Raw genomic sequence first — 20,691 nt, 5'->3', positions numbered from 1 at the left:
AGAATGTCTTAAGGTAATTAAGCAGAATGCTCTGGCTTCTTAAGTTCTTTTGCAATCAGACCAAATCAAATTGAGCACAAGACGATTTGATCAGTCGAAGCAAGCCTCTCCCAGATGCAGAGAACAGTTTTCAATATAATATTCTCTTCTATTAAAGGAGAGAAGTCATGTTCAATATAAATCAAAGCATTTTTATATGGTCTCGAAATTATTTTTAATTTTTTTGTAAACTTACTTTTAATTTAAAAAGTGAGGTTATGTTCACTTATTTTTTTATGATAATTAGAAGTTGAAAAAAATCCAATAATTTTCAATAAAATTGAAAACATATGACTTAGGCTTTAGACGAACAGCAGATTATTTGATGCACACCAGCAGTTCTCAATCGTGTAATGATGGTTCGGGCTATCATACACCGAGTGGTGAAAAATACCAAAATAATAAAAAGGATACCCAGTGTAGCAGCGCAAGTAGCAGCAGAAACAGCAGTCGCAGTAATAGTATCTCCGATAATGAATTTGATCTGCAATTTTCTCACGAATATGAAGAAATTGGAGTGGAACGCCCCAATATCAATAATACTTACACGGTGTTGCCACAAATCGAAATTGAAGGAATGACGCCACAGGTATTTATGGAGAATACATTTGAAAAAGGATAATATATTTTATGTAATTACGCTTTTTGTGATATCTGGAACTAAAGCCACCCACACCCTCATCGGAGGTGATGACAATGCCATTGGATGGTTATTTGGAAGCACCCAGACTATCTTGCTACTCACAAACCCATTCGGATTTGTCAAGGCCAAAATATTCGCGCAACAATTCGGAGGATGGCTCAAGTGATGTTTTCATCACCACGACGGTAGTGTTTTGTTTTCTCTCCAAAGGCAATTGTTTGGGATTTTGAGATAAAATGGTTTTTCATAATTTATTTTAGAATCCCAAACCCAGACCCTCACCCATTTTATTGTCCGTTAAAACATTACAAGATGATCTAAACAAGAGTGCAGCCAGTTCAATGATATCCTCGAACTTTACACGGGAAACTAGTTCTTCGTTGAGACGTAATTCATCCATTAGACGTCGTCAGTCGTCGGTAAATGCGGTATCATGGAATGACAATGTATCCATACAACAACCCTCTACAAATTCTCCACCTTCCAAGAGGACAGCCGATGCGGAAGCGGAACAAGTTACCATGCGGCGCCAACGTCTGCTCCATCGTCGACATCAAAGTGTTGGCAATGCCAAATATGACATACGTGGAGATGAGCAAAGCTCCCAAAAGGCTTCGAATCGTCGACGATCCAGTTCTCTGTGGTGGGCCCAAGAGGAGGCGGTCAGGCGAAATGCCCAAAGACCCTGTAGCTGGGGCCCAGCTGGTATGGATGTTTTTGCCACCGACTCTTCCTTGATGTGTAATTCATCGGCTGTTTACCCATGTGATCTGCGTTTGCTGCATGGACAATGTATACACACTTTGTGGATTGGTTTTTTCTACTTCTTCACCCACTCTTCTTCTTCTCCTTCTTTAGAATATGACATTTTATTTATTTTTATCTTGACAAAAAAAGAAAATGATTGTACAAAGGAAAATAAAAAAAATATTCTTTTTGGGATCAAAAGAACTTGGACACATAGTGATTTTCTTTCTCTGTAAATAACACGGTTTTGAAATCTTTTTTAGATTCTTATAAGATATTAGAAAGCGATACTTTAAAATTTGTTTATGGAAGGTATTGGGAAAAATTCTCTTCCACAAAAACAATTTAAGAACCCATTGTCTAAACATAGCAAAGGACTTGAAGGTTCTTAAGTTGTTGGGTGTAATTATGAAACTTTTCAATATTTTCCATTAAATAACACAAATCCATTCAAACAATTATGGAAAATATCGCCAATGGTAGTCTTAACCCAGACTGTGTATAAAAAATTAAATTTGAAATTTTGGAATGCCTAAAAAATAACCAGAACGAAAAAAACACATTTCTCTTCTAAATGTTTGAAATTTATATTTTAAATTTTTGAATAAAAAAGCCAAACTCACACCTTGAGAATGGACCGCCCAAAACTGGTCCATCTCATCAAAATATGTATTTCAAGGAATGAAAAACGTAGTAGTTAAAATAAACCACAACACTGGATGTCAACACCAATCCAGGCTGATAAATATTTTTTCTCTCCTCTTTATATTAAATTGAATAAAAAAACAATGCTTTTTTGTAAAATAAATACATTTTTATTTTGCTTTAACTGTTTATTTTCTTACATATATGCATTTTTATTATTATTATTATTTACTTTTTTCTGTTTACAATTTTATTGTTACTACTTTTTTTATAGAACATGGAAATCCAGTTTATGGCTCACGACCACATAAAAGGAAAGAAATTAAATTGCATCCTGCCGGTAAATGTTTTATTTTAATTATCTCACTGCTTAATTATTTTTAAGTTCAAATAGTAGTCACTATTATGTTTATTGTATATGTTTGAGTTTATTTTTTTGAAGAGGCTTGGCATAAAAAATCTGCATACAAAAATATTTGAAATGTTAAAACACGAAGGAGTAAATGATATCGAATTTTATTTTTGGTTACATCAATCAAAACAAACCAATAACTGATAACACTGTTCAAACCCAAAAAATAATTACGGGGAAAATCCAGTAGATTATGAAAGTATAGCTAAAAAAGACACCGTTTGAAAGTTGACATCACAAAGTAACCTAAATCGAAGATCTCCCCCTTTCCACGCTTTGGAAAAGTTTTGGATTTAGATTCCACTGTGCGTTTTAGATATATTTTGTCTTTGCCAATATTGTAGATACAAATACGAGGAGTATTTTGAAAATTTTAACCATCAAGAGAGTCAAGAAAGCGATGTTTTTGTTCAATTTTTAAAAATCTCCTCGTAGCAAGTCAAAATATTCTACAAACTTTTTTGTCATGAAAATCTGCTAAAGGTCCTGGAACACATCAAGAGTCAGGTTGAGATAAAAAATTGCAACAAAGTCAAACGCCATACTTATTACATTTTTTTTTAAATTTTATTGAATTAAAGCAAAAATGTCGGAAATAGCGTCAAATTTTAGAATAAGTTTAGATTTGGTCACCTTTGGCACGAATTATGGCCTTCAAACAGTCAATGAAACTCTCACATGCTGCCCGAATGTTGCTTTGCGGTATTTTAGCCCATTCCCAGCTTGCTTGAGGTGATCACACTTGGGTATTTTTTAGTGCCAACCTTGCTTTCCCAAATAATCCAGACAGAATAGTCCAACGGATCCGAAGATTTTGGAGAAAACCAAATTCGGCAGTTCACCTCTTTCGGCCAAGCGAAGCAACTCTTTAGCTCTTTTGCGTCTATTTTCTTTCTATTGCGCTGTAAACTCTTGCACTTTTTGGAATTTCAATGGCTCATTTTTCATTATTTACGAATGGAATGGAATATTGCGATATGTTTAGCTCACGAGCCATTTTTCGGCCACTGCGGCGCGAGTTTCGATCAAGTCGCTTCTTTACTTTTCTAACCATTTCTGCTGATGTTGCTGTTTTCTCCTGACCACTTCCTTGACGTCGAGCTACGCTACCAGTATCACAGTAATGAGCTATGGTACGAGACACAAACGATGTATTCACATTTAAATGCTGGAGTGCTCTAACGATAGCCACTTGTCGTTTTCCAGCCTTATATAAAGAAATCACACCATCACGCTTAATTTCCATCACGAATAATTTTTTTCTGGAAAATTCCCACCAAAAGCATTTTGGTACGTTTGTTTACAAGTCACTGGAGTAATTTTAACAGCTGTCGAACGAGTGGCTTGGAAATGACAGCAGTCTGAAGTTAGTTGAAATTTTTTCATCTCACCCTATATATTTCGTAATATTTATGAAAGAGAATTGAAATGTTGATAGAGATCTTTGTTTCACATCCAGAACCATTGGTACAGAAAATGGGTCTTGCTGGTTCACTTTTTGAAATAGTCCCTTTGTAAGGATAACCCCAATATCCGGTAGTTTTTACATTTTTGTCAATTTATTTTTTCCAAAATTTGGCATTTTAAGCTCTTATTATTCCTCTATTCCGGAACTGCAAGAATTTTTTCTTTATGATATCGAAAAAAATGCAAGACTAGTAATTTCTTGCTTTCTGGAACAGATCATCTGTAAAAGCACTATTTGCAAAAAATTATCAATTAGTTCCATCTATTGGTATAGTCCGTATATACCTGATTTGAGTTATCTTGAAGGTCGATGAAAATTAGTATATTGCTGGGCTCGAATTCTTCTATTTACTAAACTTTATAAGCTACAAGGCCCAGTGCAATGACGTTTGTAGAATGTCCACTTCCAACGCTTTGTTCTACAAAATCAATATTTTCAAGTATTGAGAGACGTGAAGCAAATTCTCTACTGTAACTGCAATATTTCACCTTTTTTATAGTCAATTTTAATCATATTAATGTACAATTTTGGAAAAAGTTTAATATTTTACTATATTTTTTTTTGGTTATGAACTTTTCTGTATGCAGACTCTTTATGCCTAGTATATAAATAGCGATGTTATCTTATTGTATATTGGAGTTATAAAATATAAATGATCTGTTTTTTATGTTCGAAGAAAAGCATTTGCTTCGAATAGAAAAGACATTCCATTTCCAATCGAATATGGTTGTAATGGATAAATGTTATAAATCATAAAAATATCAATGTTCCTTACAATCTTATTCTATTTTGTTAAATTAGAATGCCATTTTTATTTTTACATTAAAATTTCTTTTATTTGTTGATGGCATGATGTTTTTCAAACTATCTCTCTTCTTCTTGTTTTATCTTCATACTTGTTCCTTCTTCTCGCTATGCATTAGTGTTTGTTTTATTCAACTTTGTCTCACCTGCTTGAAATATTCCTATACCGTTTTGTCCGTATTTTCCATGTTTATTATATTTTATATATCTTAAAATGTCATTGTTTAGAGTACGATCTGTAGGATCCATTTTACAGTTATTATTGTAAGTTAATGTCTAAAACTTAAAAAACAATATGGACAATATCTAATTCAAAATCATTTGAAATTTCAAGAAAATTTCTCGATTGTTATAATCACTAATAGGTTTATTGTTTCAGTAGTTTTACATAAGCTATGTTTGCAGTTTAGATAAAACCTCAGCCCCCGTCCTAACAAAATCTTGAGAAATGAACTATGTTTGTCTATTAAAAACCTTCCGAAACCATTTGAATTATATCGCATTCCTAGGAAATAGTATATCTCCTACAAAATATTCCTTTAGCTTTTCATATATTTATTCATGCGTATTTATACCCTACACCACAAGGTGGTCAGGGTATTATGTATTTGTGCAATTGTGTGTAACAGGCAAAAGCAAACGAGATAGATCCATAGTTCCATTTGATGATCTGCATAGAGTCACATTCTCAGTCGATTTATGCATGTCCGTCCGTCCGTCTGTCTATATATCTTTGTAAACAAAGTACAGGTTGCATTTATTGCCCGATCCAGATGAAATTTTGCACAAATCATTTGTTTGGCCCAAGGACGAACCCTATTGAAATTGAAGATAGTCGGTCAAAATTTAGATATATGTATATATCATATATATCTTAATCCGATTTGCCTTTTATTGTGCACCAAACGTGTAATAGCAGCCCAAATAGTATGGAATTTTGCAGATACGACCAAATTAGGCCTGAAAATAAGTATGCAAAATTTGATCGAAATTGGTTCAGATATAGCCGATTTTTCATTTTTGTCCTCCACAGCCGTAATATGCACTCTGTAACAACGATTTTTGGGGAAAATATATTAAAAATAGCTCAGATTTTTTTTTTATCGAGATCGGTTCAGATTTAAATATTGTGCGCCTTTGATTGCGCGCCAAACGTGTAATATTAGCCCAAATGGGATGGAATTTGGCACTTACGACCAAATTGGGTCTTGTCAAATTTGAAATTTGCCCTGTACAGCCGTAATATATTCGGGGAAATATATCAAATACAGCTCAGAAATGCCTTTGCCAAATTTTATTGAAGTTGGTTCAGATTTGAATATAGCTCCCATATTTTTTCCGATTTCAAGTTAATTGGACACCAAATGGGTAATACAAGCCCGAATTGAAAAGGCACAAATGCCTCGGCAAATTTCGTAGAAATCTATTCAGAGTAGGATATTCCTCTCATATATAAGTTCCTTTAGACTTTTATTTATAACTATAATCATAGTTGGTATGATTTAATTCTCACAAATTCCCCACATAAACTTTTATTTGTTTTGTGAAAATCTACTAAATATGTAAAGTCGTGGAGGGTATCATAAAGTCGGCCCCGCCCGACTTTAAGTCTTTCTTTCCTGGTATATCTGTAGTATTCTTTACCACTTCGTCTGGATTAATTAAATTATTGCCTGCAGTCTTCAAAGGCCTCTGGTATTTTTGATAGAAATCGATTCTATGTATATACATATGTCTTCCCTCCTTTTTAAAATTTAAATCGCATTACAACCGTGCATTATAACAAATGCAACGACTACTTTACACAAATCCCTAATACAAACATACATTTGTTACGAAATGCTCTGCTAAAAATGCAGAATGGTTAAAAATGTAGTTTGTCTTTCCTTACTTATTTTAATACGTCGACCAAATATTGGTTTTGGTGAGGAAAATTAATTCCCATAAAGTGTTGGAAAGTAAATAATAAATATTTCTATCTGTTGGAATCTAAAAGACAAAAACTTCTAGGATATAATTGCAAATAAATTAGTTATAACCTCTTTAGAATCTTAAAGCTAAATTTCTTTATGTTGAAACGGCCAGGAAACGCCCATTTCCGATTTTTCTGAATTTTCAATTTCAACCCAAAATGTTGGTAACACACATTTCATGTATTTTGATATTCTGTCAAAGTAGAGGTAAGCATTTTTCGACTAAAAAAATTGCAATAGTTAATAGAGAAAGTAAAATGATCCCTATGTACTTCCCACACATTGGAAGAGTTCATGTATAAATGGAGAACCATTTAAAATTAAAAATAGTTTTTTGGTCTTTTGTTTTTTTTTTTTTTTTTTCAATGTTCCAAGATTTTTTCTTATTAGTCTTATTATGTTTGCAAATTAATCAAACATAACCTTGAAAAATTGAAAAATGTTTTTTTTTTTATATAAAATTACTTTTTCAAATTGATTATAAATTTTCTCTAGATACGGAACCCATGCATCATTTCAAATTGTATAAAAATACAAGTATGTCAAATTTTCATTTACGCCCCATTATGAACAGAAAGTGAATTCCAGTAAGGTGGTCAATTGGTGACAACATAATAGTAATATATCAATCCAATAAAAAGAGTCGTTCTTGACCTATATATGTATTTATGTCAACACCTTTTAAAAATACCTAAATATCTATATGTTATCGATTACCCACTCTACTGGAGTTCCACGAAATCTCATAATTGGGACATGTGGTGTAATGAAATACAAACTGACAAACCTATGTATATAGTATCTAACTGAAATCATACGTCATTTGTCGTCCAGTGTTTAACGCATCTACATTCATAAATGTTCTTTCTCTACCTTCTATTTTTTCATAAAATTGGCAATATGCCTAGTAAATATATACAAATTTATTACATTTTTTGACTTGTGTATAGTGTATAAAAATCTTTGTAAATATTTTGTAATGATTTATTTTAAATTATTTTTTTTAACAAATATTTACTAACATTTTATTAATTTTTTTGCCTGTATGTAAATATTTTATTGTTCTTAATACTTAGTGTAATTTCAATATTGTTTTTAAAATTGTACTAATTTGCCTTTGTATTTTATATCTTCTTGCTTTGATTTTTGAAATAAATTTTAGCTGTCCGTGCTGGTGATTATTACATGTTCGAGGATATTGATGATAAATTTGAATTGGATTTAATAACCGACAGCGATGGCCTATTCGATAATGACAACGAAAACATTACCGAGAGTGAAATTAAGATGAATCGCCGTAAGACCCTGTATGATGTAAGTATTAAATTTCCCGTTTGGATATAAATTTACTAAATGTGTTATGCTATGCAATGGTCTGAGTGTTGAGCTAGACTGGCTTTTGGTATGAAAATTATAGTATTCTAGGGGCTAATTGATGTTGAAAGGTTATAGTTTGTTTTTAGTTCAATTTGTTTTCTCTCGTCTCAGAACCTACAGAGTGACTATTACTTATATAATTTATTTAATTAATTTAATTATTTAATTCCATTGAACTCGGCTCTTAAAATATCCCACACAAAATAGGGGGTTATACCCGAAAATTTTTTGTGAGGTTTTAAACTATTTTCGTGTACTAGGTATACGAAATTTTAAATTACAGATTTTTAAGTTGAAAATTAGATGAAAGGACCATTCAAAATATTGAACCTTAATGTTAAATATCTGCGAGGTTTACAGAAGCAAAGGCTTGGTAAAAAATTGCTATTTTAGCGAGGAGTTGAAATATACCCAGTGAAATTTAAAATCACAGCTAACCTGTTTAGACAATACCAAACATATTTTTGCGAGGAGTGAATCTAACCTCTGAGGACTACTCACTGAGAACCCAAATTTTCAAATTACAGCTGATTTGGTGGGGATAATACCGAAAATCAGGAGATACCGTTGTATGGGAGAACTAACTAAATGTACGCCAATATATTATATTTTCAATACCAAACATACTAGGTGTAATATTAACAAAAGAGCAATATTTCAGCTGATAGACACGCAAGCGGACACTTCTATATGGACATAACATTTTACGAATATACAGGGTGAGATAAAAAACTGCAAACGCCATAATTTTAATTTTTTTTTATTAAATAAAAGAAAAGAAATGTCGGAAATTGCATCACATTTTAGAATAAGTTTGGATTTGTTCGAATTGGTCACCTTTGCCATGAGTTATGGCCTTCAAACGCCCACAATCCCGGCGAAGCGCTTGCATGAGATGATCCTTGCTTTCCAAAATACTCCAGACACAATAGTCCAAAGGATTGGTATCCGGAGATTTTGGTGGCCATTGTGCGCTGGAAATGAAGCGAGGAACCTCATTTTGTAACCAATCTTGGGTGGCGCGTGCTGAGTGCAATGGTGCTGAGTCCTGTTGGAATGTCCAAGATCTGCGGCCAAAATGTTTGCGTGCCTAAGGCTTTAATACACCCATCATTGCCGATAATATTCGGTATTTATTCTAATGCCACGGTCGATTAATACGAGCGGAGAGCGACTTCGGCGATGGCTTTACCCCGAGTTCATTTTTCAATATTTGCCGAATGGATCGGGATATTGCGACATGTTCAGCTCACGAGCCATTTCTCGGCCACTGCGACGCGGGTTTCGATCAAGTCGCTTCTTTACTTTTCTAACCATTTCTGCCGATGTTGATGTTTTCTTTAATTCACTTCCTTGACGTCGAGCTACGCTACCAGTACAAGATGTACAAAAGATTTATTCACATTTAAATGCTGAATTGCTCAAACGATAGCCACTTGTGGTTTTCCAGCCAAATATAAAGAAATCACACTATCACGCTTGAATTCCATCTCGAATAACTTTTTTTTTCTGAAAAACTCTCACCAAAATGCTTTTGTACGCTTGTAAACAATATAATGAGCTGTCACTGGAATAATTTTAACAGCTGTCGGACGAGGGGCTCTGAGATGACAGCAGTCTGATTGCGGTTTTCCGGTTGTGAATGGAATAACAAATTATGTATACCCATCATCTTATGGTGGAATATAAAAGTACAAACTGTAATTCCAAATTTCTCCAAAGAACATTTTTTGGACTTTATCTAGATTTCAACAGGGGAAATATTTCGAGTTAAGATCATATTGGCATTTAGGAGCTCCTACATTTGGGGTTGGAGGGTGTTACGAGTTTAAAACATCGAGTTTAAACCCTCCTTTTATTTCAAATAAAAAGCAATTACTTTTTGAATTTTAGGTCAGTATATTCGTTCGATTTATTTTAGCTTTCCAATGTTTCGTTATAGTTTACTTTGTGTTTAGTATTTAAATTAACAGTCATTTTAAAACAGGCTATAACATTTTCAGTTATAGGGTCTTACAAAATTTACTTTTATAACTTATTTTATAAAATAAAACATACAATTTATCTAGTTGCGACAATTACTATTCCGCTTCATCTACTTCTATATTATCATAAATATCTTCTATACCCTGAATCTCTTTAAGTTTGTCCACAAACTTTTGATAATCGGCCTTTTCCTCAGGCGTCAGAGTGACAGTATTTAGTGGCGTGAAAATGTGCTCCGTGTTATTCACAACATAGCCTTTGTTCTCCAATGCCTTTCGTACACCATTAATTCCCTCTGGTTTACAGATGAAATGCACCGAACCCGATTCATTATCTATCACTTCAATATCTTCCGCCCCCGATTCAATGGCATCCTCTGTCGCCTTATCCTCCAGACTTTCTCCAGCAGCAAGTCGCGTCTTATCTGCCGTTGCCTGTATTAAACCAAAATCTTCAAATAAATGCCCGGCATCAATTTGCACCCCACCGCCCTTGCGCAGTATGGTTGACATATCCATTTTTAGTTGGGCAAAATTATCCGTATATATGGTACAGACCATAAAGACTTTCTGTTTGAATCTCACATCTTGGCGATACTTTTTCAGTTGTGTCTTTGATGCTGTGAATTTTTTCAAATTATTTTGTATCGTTGCCATGGGCATATTTTTGCGTAGCGCCTCTTCAATTACACTTTTCAGTTCGCTATTCAGATTGGGATCAGCACTGCCACCATCCTGTATGGCCAAACGTATTTGTCGTGCAATTCGAGAAAATAATGCCGACTTTTGTCCATCTTTGGCGGCCTTAATGTGACGTATATTTGCCCATTTGGAGTGGCCAGCTAATAGGGGATACAGTTGAGTGGAGATGTCTCGTGTTGTACAACTGAGGCTATTTGTCCAGTTGCATGTTTGAGTTTTCACCGATTGCTGGAGCAAATTATTCCGTAATACAGTGAAGAGTAAACTTCTCATTGTGAAGATGATAGGTAGGCAGGCAGACAGCTAGAAATTGTTAATGAGGTAGCCGGATTCCAAAGTAATTTTGATGGTTGCTGAATGAACGTGTTGTTATTTTTGGAATCCTTTGTTATTTTTTCTTAAACAGTATAATTATTGCATTTGTAGTGATATTTTTATTGATATTATTTGCTTAATAATAAAATATATGTGTGGTTCTATTTGCTACTTTGGTTTATGTAAATACACCAATACAAATTTGAGGTTATGTTTACTTCATTCACAGTCGTTCAGCTGTTTGTCAATGAACAGATGGCCAGACACAGTGTTGTTTTTATTTCGTATGACATCAGCAGACACGGCAGATGACGTGGCCGAAGACAAGTAACTGACGCCGTTAAATTGTAATGACCGTTAATGAAATAAAAGCAGGGCTACTTAAAAGAAGACAAATGTATTTTTATTTTTAATGAAAAATATGAATTCTTATCTGTAGGAATATTTGATTTATAAATTAAAATAAATAATTACGCATTTACAAACATATTTAAATATAAAATGGTTATAATATGATCTTTTAAGCTTATATTCAGCAAAGAAACTTACATTAATGGACACGTTTTAATTGAAAGGGAAATATGGATTTTTTTCAATTATAGCGCCAAATATTTAGCCTTTGTTTTCATTAGAATAAAACGTTTAATTATGTAATAATATGAATTTTCTGAGCTTTGGGATAGAAAAGATGCCTTACCTTTCTAATTTGAATTTACAGGAGTTATTATTTGGTGTTATATATTAACAATAATGAAAAATAATATTCAGACCATTGTATAACATTGTTTTTGTTGTTTTCTTTTACAAATAAACCAAACGATTTTTGTGTTAAACCCAATTTATGCATCCATTGGAATTTTATATGTTTGATCATCAAAATTTTTCCAATAACACTAAAATTTAAATTTAATTCCCTACAACAACAACAACCAAACACAAACAAATTTAATAAAATTGCAAACAAAGGTTTGGAAGGACATTAGTGCTGTGGAATATCGTCGTCAGGTATATTTACGGCAACGTTCGTATGCCTCGGCACCACCCTCCCATATTGGTATACTCTTGAATGAGCATCAAAATGATGCCGATTTAAATACCGAAGGCGGTATACGTATATCAACATTATCTGAACCTTTGTGCTATGCCCAACGTTCGACAAGTGAATATTTTGTGAGTTGCAAAAAAAAAAGTTTTTCGAAATTTTCTCCGTTTCTTTTTTCTTTGTAAGAAGACGAAGTAGAACGGAGAGTAAGACACCATTTTGTATTTTTCTTTCTAAAGATCACCAAATTTTTTTCAGAACTCCAAATATTTTATTTTTGTTTCGCTAAATCACCTTTATTTAATTGAATACACTCACAAAATCACACACACAATTTGACACAAAATATTAAAATATTTTTTACATAAAAATTATATAAAAGAATTAAAAAAAGATATCTTTAAAATATATAAAATACTTTCGATATTACACAAAGTTTAATTTAAGTTCATTAATTGTTTATTGGCAATGTGCGTAAATATCGATGGTGTTTTATATAGGTTCAATGTTATTGTTAAATGTAAATATATAAATGTGTATAAAATCTCAAACACAATTGACTACACATTACTAAAAACTAATATGTTTCCTATAACAGACATATAATTTAATAATTGTTGATGTTTTTTAGTTATCGTTATTAAAATTTTGAAATATAAAAACTAATTTTATTATCCACCTATTTATATTTACAAAGGAGAGTCAAAAGCCCAGACCCCAAAAAGATTCACTGACCGATACAGCTGGACCCTCTACCAGCAAGGCAGGCGGTGGAGCAGCAGGTGGAGAAACCCCAGCAAAAATGCCCACAATGGAACCTAGGCAAAAAACTGAAGTTGACAGTGGTGAAATAACTGAAAAGGATACAGAAGAGGGTAAGGAACAAGTTTTTGTTTCAATTGAGAATTGAATTAAATCAAATGTCCATTACAGATTTCGAAGCCAATCCAATAATACGTTTAATGGAAGGATTTTTGGTTTCGCTGACCATTCGTTTGAATCGTTTCTCACGCAATTATCGTTATGTCAATAAAATCCTCGAAGAAGAAAAGAAAGCCTTGAAGGAGTCCAACAACCTGTATATGTTTAATGGTCGTTTTAGCGGCCGCAATGCTGCTGCCATATTCAGTTTAATGAAACGTAACATTGCCAGGTATTTGTCCAAGAATTTATTTGCAATTATTATGTTCTTCTTCGCCAGCAGTAACGTAAATATTATATGTTTTTGAAATCAAAATTTTATTTTGAAAACAAATTTGGCTTCTTTTATGAAATTTTAAAATTTTTTTCATGACTTTATTTTTTTGTTAAAACCGTTTAAATTGCATTTTGTTTCTTTAAATTATTTGTTTTTGTTAATTTTTATTAAGAAAAAAAGATAAACTAGAAGTATTTTGTGGCATGATTATAAACAGGAGATAACTGGAGTGCAAATTGCACTGTGCAACACACAAAAAAAATAAATAATTACAGGGAAATGCAGCAGTTTCAATCAAAAATACTTCTAGTTTCAAATCAAGTACTACTTTAAATTCATTATTTTACTATTATTAATTTCGTTTTTTGTTTTTCCTTCTTCTTCTTTTTTGCATATTCTGTTTTGCATCTTATGTTACATACATATCTTCTGTTATTGCAACCTGTTATTGTTTGCTACCCTGAATTTGAACATGAATGCTATCTACCAACCACCTATTATCACCAACAACTACAACAACAACGAAAAAATCAACTACAAACAATACCACAAAACCTTCACCAAATGTAAAAAATTGAAAAAAAAAAAAACAACAAATCATAAATCATTCATTGTTAATACTTTTTATTTAATTTATTTATAAAATCATATTATTGAATGTTATATTTAAACTCAAAAATATCATTATAATTATTATTGTTTTTTTATTTTGTTATACGTTTCTTGATTGTTATTTAAAAAAACAAATTGTTTGATTGCAAGTAGTGATGAACATGAAGATGCTACACGTCCTATTGCTACTACCCCAACCTCATCGAAAAGGAATTCTAACAGTGCACCATCCACCACCACCACACAACCACACAATGAATTTATGCAATCACCACCATCACAAATACCACCATCCATTAACATATCAACATCACAATTACAACAACAACAACAATATAATGATGATATCAATGCCATCGAGCCATCATCATATGATGTCGTTGATAGGTAAACATTAAACGAAACAAAAAGCCATAACAACTAACAATTATTTTATGGTCGGTTTGCACTGACCCATGTTGTTATACCCTAAACCACTACCTATTTTTGAATTTCCATCAGTAAGAAGGGAAAATAATTCTCTCAGGGATTTCGTTGGGAAAATATATTGGACCCTAAAGTAATCAATTTCAGGTTCTGTGAAATAATAATCGCAAAAGAGTTTATTCATAACAAATAGAAATACAGCTTGAGATAAAAAAAACTGCAACAAAGTCAAACGCCATAATTGTAACATTTTTTAATGAAAGCATAAAATGTCGGAAATAGCATCAACATTTCAGAATAAGTTTAGATTTGTTCGAATTGGTCACCTTTGACACGAATTATGGCCTTCAAACGGCCAATGAAGCCGTCACACGCAGCCCCACTGTTGCTCTGCGGTATTTTGGCCCATTCCAGGCTAAAGATTAGGTCAGGGTGAAATCCGAAATGGCAAATTTTTAGATATTTTTGGTGAAATGAGTAGTTAGTATTCAACATTTGGGGATTTTTCTGTTGGAATCTCAGGGTTACATTCGAAAATTGTTAAACTTAAACAAAGTACGTCATATACTAAATCCAAACCCCAACAGGTTTGTATGGCATACCTCTTGTAGTACTGAGATTACCTCAAAAATAACAATTATTCGCTTAAATTTGGAAATAAATGTTGGATTTTCTAAACATTGCCCAATATTTTTTCAGTATTATATGAAGTAGAATACTGTGGTCCACTACATCTGGTAGCTCAAACACCGTCCAAATTTGTCAGCAAAATCGACTGACACTTGTTTTCCTTTGCATTTTGACATAAACGTTTTTAGGGATACATTCTGCATGGGGGACTCAAATCTTTTTTTATTTAGGAATATTTGGCTTTTGATGAAAAAGAAATTCAAAAAATTTAAATTAGTTATCGTAGTGGTTTTAAGGTATAACAACAGTTTTATTAATTTAGATTTATAATCCCCAATATTATTTTGTAGTTCATAGAGTAGATATATTTTTCAATTTATTTTTGATTTCGTAGCAGCTAAAAGTAATTAATTTCCTTAGCAAAATAATTAGCATAATTGCCGAAAAAACAACAACATCAATAATGTTTATATCCAAAAAAAAAAGTCTCTCCAAACAGCAAACACCAAATTTATGCATATTTTCATAATTAACATTTTTTGTATTATAGCAAAGAGACACTATCGGAACCGAATAGTAGCAATAAGCTTGTACGACCAAAAGGGTAAGTTCAATTCATGCATTCTTTTTGGTATTTTCGTTTTCTCATTATTTAACGCTAGTAAACGTTATTATTGTCATTTATGTTTATGAGAAAATATTCATATATTTTTAATTTTTAATATCATAAATAATATTTGTTTTCATATTTTAATAATACAAACTTGGAGCCAAGTGTAATGTTTTGCTTATTTCTGCTGTGGAAATTGAAAACAAAACGAAAAAATCGAAATAACAAACATTTAGACCCATAAAAAATGTAAAAGTCCTTCTCGCTTCATATCTCGCTTTTTTATAATATTAGCATGGAGACTAGAGTAATTGAATGCTTACTGCTGTGAAAATTATTATACGAATAATAAAAAGTTTTTAGAAAAAAGTCGCAACATTAGGCCCCTTTAAAAATTGGTTTAAAATTACGTCATAAAATCTTTTATAAACAAAATCGATTTTATAAAGCCAAATGGGAACCATTTAGAATCCGTAAAATATTTACGATATAAATCCTTTTTGGATAAAAAGAAAATCTTTAAAATTAGCACTTTTGGGAGATTTAAAATTTAAATTCTTTATAAAAATGCACATTGCGACTCCTTTTTGTAATCCGTAAAAATCCAATATATAACCCCTTATAGGACCAGGGAAATACAGCAGATTATGAAAGTTGAGGTAAAAAGAAGACACGTGGATCTGTGTTTTAAAAGTTTACATCACAAAGAAACCTTAATAGAGGGCACATGTTCGCCCCTTTTCCACACTTTTGGAAATTTTTGATTTTAAGATTCCTAGGAATCCATGCATTTCTGGAATACGAAAATAGGTCGAAAATTGGTCGAAAATTTTAACCTTCAAGCTCGTCAAAAAAAAGGTGCACATTTTCAGCTGAACTCTATGTCAAATAAACACGATCATTTTGTTTGTTTACAAACTGCTGGACAACGAATGTTTTCTAGTCGGAGAAAACCGAATTCGGCAGTTCACCACTTTCGGCCAAGCGAAGCAACTCTTTAGCTCTTTTGAGACCATTTTCTTTCTGATGCGGTGTAAAATTCTTGCACTTTTTGGAATTTCAATGGCTTTACCCCGAGCTCGTTTTTCAATATTTTCCGAATGGAATATTGCGATATGTTCAGCTCACGAGGTATGTTTCGGCCAATGCGACGCAGGTTTCGATCAAGTCGCTTTTTTACTTTTCGAACCATTTCTGCTGATGTTGCTTTTTTCTTCAGCCCACTTCCTTGACGTCGGGCTAAGCTACCAGTATCACGGCAATGAGCGATGGTGCGAGACACAAAAGATTTATTTATTCATTTAAGTTATGGCGTTCCTAAAATATTATTTAAAAAATCGCTAAAATTAGCTAAAAATTTAAATTAATAAAAATAATATTAGCTTAATGCCTAAAATATGATTTCTGTGCTCTTTCCTTGGCTCCAAGTTTCAATATTTTATTATTTATTGTATTTTTATGCTTTCATTTCTATTACCTACTATTTGTACAGTATTAATTGTGTACAAAAAGAAATTGATTGATATCCATTTGAAAACCAAAAAAATACCCCATATATAAAAACCATCCTATCTATATTTGTTTTATATCCTCAACAAACAAAAAACATATTATTGCGATTGGTGTTATTTGTACAATGAAAAAAAAAAACAAAAACAAACAAAATTAAATGCTTTGGCTTTGTTCGTTCGTTAAATTGAATTTGTTTGCCAACCATAACAAAAACAAAATCGTATCTGTGCATATGTAGGCGTAAATCCGAGCCTTTACCCGAAATACGCATTAAGGCTCCATCGTTCGATCGTAGTCGCCGTGGCTCAGTTGCTCTAATTACAAATCAGTGGGCTCAAGAGAAAGTTACCAGGTAGCTTAGTATTTCCTTTCTTTCATTATTCATTTCTTTTCTTTTTTAAAAAATTCAAAATTAAAAAAAAAATTACAAAAATTGATATTTTTTCTAATTAGAATGAGATTTGTTTTGTAAGGTGTTTTAGTTAATGAATGATTTTCCTTTTTTGAGTTCGAAAGTACCACACCTTAAAGTATAAGGTCAGTGAAGATGATGGTGATCAGAATCGGTTTTTGTAACTCCTATTATGAAGTGATCACCTTCATTCTCCTGACCTCCTCCACCCTTAGAAGCTAGTTTTCGTCACAAAATTTTCTTTTAATATAAGAAAAGTATTTTTGTCACCCACACGTATGTCATATTTTTCTTCCTACTACTTCATATTCCAGACAACTTGAAAACAATAATCAAAAGCGTTACCTCTAATATTATTGCTTGCATTGAATATTTTTGAATTTATTTATTTTTTGAATTGTAAATTTATTCCTTTTAAGGTTTACGTTTTTTATATATTTTAATAAATGATTGTAGCATGGTATTTTGTTGTTAATTGTATGTAGAAATTATTTGGTAATTGTTAATGAATTTTGCAACAAGAGAATGAGTATAATTTAGAAAAAAAAATAGTCTTTGTAAAAAAACAATGCGAAAAAAACCAGTTTAAAATTTTGTTTTGAAAGTTATGGTACCAATATATAAATCGATTGGGAAAATAGACTGTATCGACCACTTCAACTGGTTTCATCCTCACAAATTTTAAAAATATTACGATTTTTAAAAAGCTGCCTATCAGGTTCGCGTTTTTCAATGTAGTATTTTTCCACCGGGTTCAACATAAACCATTTTTTTTTCTTATTGAAGTAATTTTTAAGTTTCCTCTCAGTCAATACTTCCCCTAAGAAACTCTATAATAAAAAATAGAAAAACGATCTTTCCTTTGCCAACGAGGGCGAATTCTAAATTGCCCAGAAGGCCCTCCGAGAAGCGCTTTATGACTGGCTTTTCCACAGAAATTTTCTTCAAAAATACTCGTTTGTTTACAAAATTCCTTCAGACAGGAGGGTGAGGGTGAAATCACTCACAAATTTTTGAAATATTACGATTTTTCAAAAGCTGCCTATCTGGTTCGCGTTTTTCAATGTAGTATTTTTCCACCGGGTTCAACATAAACCAATTTTTTTTTTCTTATTGAAATATTTTTTAAGTTTCCTCCCCTAAGAAACTCTATAATAAAAAAATAGAAAAACGATCTTTCCTTTGCCAACGAGGGCGAATTCTAAATTGCCCAGAAGACCCTCCGAGAAGCGTTTCATGACTGGCTTTTTCACAGAAATTTTCTTCAAAAATACTCGTTTGTTTACAAAATGCCTTCAGCCAGAGCTACAAATTTCATTTCGGACTATAAAAGGCCAGAAAACAAGGCACTGCATTCGAGTTTCCCTCTTTTTTAACTTATATTTATATTATAAAATATATTAAAACATGTATTTCAAATTAGAACAATTGTACACATTAACTACTTTGTATGTTCAACAACGATCTATTTTTGTTAATGTTTGTATATGTATGTACTTCAAATACGATTTAGAAAACTTAATATATACGTTTTTTCTTTAAATTAGTAGAATGATTTTTCTATTCCGAAATAAAAAATGAGACTAAAATATATTTCCCCATTATATCTCCACCTTACAGCACGGAATTGGCATTCGATGAAGATGATTTTACAGCACGCGATCACAATATTATTGTGGAAGTTTTGATTTCAGCCTGGTATGCCATACTATCGAATACGGATTTGATTTGTTACATTGTGGTGTTCATTAATCAGGTAAGCTAGCAATTTTTGGTTTGAAATGCCTTATAAAAATCTTTTCTTCTTCTTCCTCTTTTTACAGATTGTCAACGCCAGTTTAATATCGTTGCCATTGCCCTTGATGATTTTCCTTTGGGGCACCCTGTCGCTGCCACGTCCCACCAAAACGTTTTGGGTCACTCTTATCGCATACACCCAGGCCATTGTACTTATCAAATGTATCTTCCAATTTAAATTGATCTGGACGAATTACCATTACAATTTACCCAATAATCCATTGGGTATTGAGAAGTTGTTTGGTGTTGAAATGATTCCGGACTATGCCACATATGATTTGTTGCTGTTGTTGGTGTTGTTCTTCCATAGGTAAGAAAGGAAAATTGTTATACTTTAAAAATTGTGCAAAGAACTGTAAACGTCGGTTATTAAGATTATGTTATTAATTGAAGTCATAAACTGTCACATTTTAAACCCTCACCTTACAATTTTGATACAGTACCTTAGAATTGTTTATTCATTTTGGTGTAATTACATATTACCCTGGAATCAGTTTTATACCCTCAGCCATATGGCTACAGAGGGTATATATCATTTGATGCGGCCAAAAGTGACTCAACGAAATAACGATTTTAGTCCCTAGGTCTCTTTGGACCAAATCCGTTTCAGGACATTTGGAGTCGATCTAGCGATGTCCGTTCGTCCGTCCGTCTGTTTGGCTGGCTGGCTGCTGCGCACGATAACTCTCGAAGGGAGTATCTGATTTGATCCAAACTTTGTACATTGTAATATTATTGTAAAACTTAAATCGAGTTCCGAGATGGGTAATATCGTTCCACTCCCACACAAAATGTCAAGATTTAAAACAAAAAACTATTTACTACACAGAAAGAGAAAGGATAATCCGATTTTGCTCCAACTTTGCAAATCCTTATATTTGCACAAGTTCTAGGTCAGATGCGAAAATGGACAATATCCGTCTACTCCATCATTACCTCACCCACAAAGGGTTAACATTTTGAGTAATTACAACTCTTATAAAATGTTATGTAAGAGTCCGATTGTCTTCAAATTTGACACATTCCAATGATATTATTAACCGAAGGTCTGGTGTTAAGATCTGGTACCTTCCCCACAAGGGTTCAAAATTTTGAATATTCATGAAGCACGGAATAACCATCCGATTCCACTCAGTCTTGGTACATATTAATACTTGGTACATATTAATACTTCCATAAAAACAAGATCTGTTATAAAGATGGTAGAGATCTGGTACCTCTCCCACAAAGGGTCAAAGTTTTGAATAACCAAAAATAATCATAAAATCCGGAATAACATTAACACGAGATAGCTCTTCAGTTCAGCCAGATGCAAAAGTGGCAAGAAGCTCTGTTCCATTTT

General features: G+C 32.6%; 3 protein-coding genes across 4 annotated transcripts in view; 2 read left to right on the top strand and 1 right to left on the bottom strand.

Annotated features, from left to right (window-relative positions):
- The window catches only part of LOC101894350 (piezo-type mechanosensitive ion channel component), a 183,448-nt gene that overhangs the window by 150,881 nt on the left and 11,876 nt on the right, over nt 1–20,691 (top strand). For both annotated transcript variants that reach the window (XM_059123950.1, XM_059123949.1), the window contains 9 exons: nt 2,349–2,414; nt 7,894–8,045; nt 12,850–13,027; nt 13,086–13,305; nt 14,116–14,349; nt 15,569–15,622; nt 17,379–17,492; nt 19,173–19,308; nt 19,376–19,659. In XM_059123950.1, coding sequence (XP_058979933.1) covers nt 2,349–2,414; nt 7,894–8,045; nt 12,850–13,027; nt 13,086–13,305; nt 14,116–14,349; nt 15,569–15,622; nt 17,379–17,492; nt 19,173–19,308; nt 19,376–19,659 — 1,438 coding nt within the window. The remainder of the gene's footprint in view (nt 1–2,348; nt 2,415–7,893; nt 8,046–12,849; nt 13,028–13,085; nt 13,306–14,115; nt 14,350–15,568; nt 15,623–17,378; nt 17,493–19,172; nt 19,309–19,375; nt 19,660–20,691) is intronic.
- Nucleotides 517–1,693, top strand: LOC109613309 (uncharacterized). The gene is made up of 2 exons (XM_020038004.2): nt 517–867; nt 943–1,693. Exons 1-2 carry the CDS (start codon nt 730–732, stop codon nt 1,663–1,665), a joined length of 861 nt encoding a protein of 286 aa, XP_019893563.2. The 5' UTR covers nt 517–729; the 3' UTR covers nt 1,666–1,693.
- On the bottom strand, nt 10,019–11,325 carry LOC101889015 (probable transcriptional regulatory protein Fnod_1106). Its single transcript, XM_005186892.4, has one exon. The coding sequence runs from the start codon at nt 11,066–11,068 to the stop codon at nt 10,190–10,192; it is 879 nt and encodes a 292-aa protein (XP_005186949.2). The 5' UTR covers nt 11,069–11,325; the 3' UTR covers nt 10,019–10,189.

This window comes from Musca domestica, unplaced genomic scaffold (assembly GCF_030504385.1).
Source record: "Musca domestica strain aabys unplaced genomic scaffold, Musca_domestica.polishedcontigs.V.1.1 26, whole genome shotgun sequence".
NCBI classification, from domain to species: domain Eukaryota; kingdom Metazoa; phylum Arthropoda; class Insecta; order Diptera; family Muscidae; genus Musca; species Musca domestica.
The sequence above is the reverse complement of the archived record's forward strand: the minus strand, read 5'-3'. Positions and strand labels throughout refer to the sequence as shown.

Excerpts from the sequence above, each read along its gene's own strand:
- LOC109613309 (XM_020038004.2), top strand. The coding sequence starts at position 730 with ATGACAATGCCATTGGATGGTTATTTGGAAGCACCCAGACTATCTTGC. Across the intron at positions 868-942 it reads ATGTTTTCATCACCACGACG|AATCCCAAACCCAGACCCTC; the intron begins GTAGTGTTTTGT and ends AATTTATTTTAG.
- LOC101889015 (XM_005186892.4), bottom strand. The coding sequence starts at position 11,068 with ATGAGAAGTTTACTCTTCACTGTATTACGGAATAATTTGCTCCAGCAA.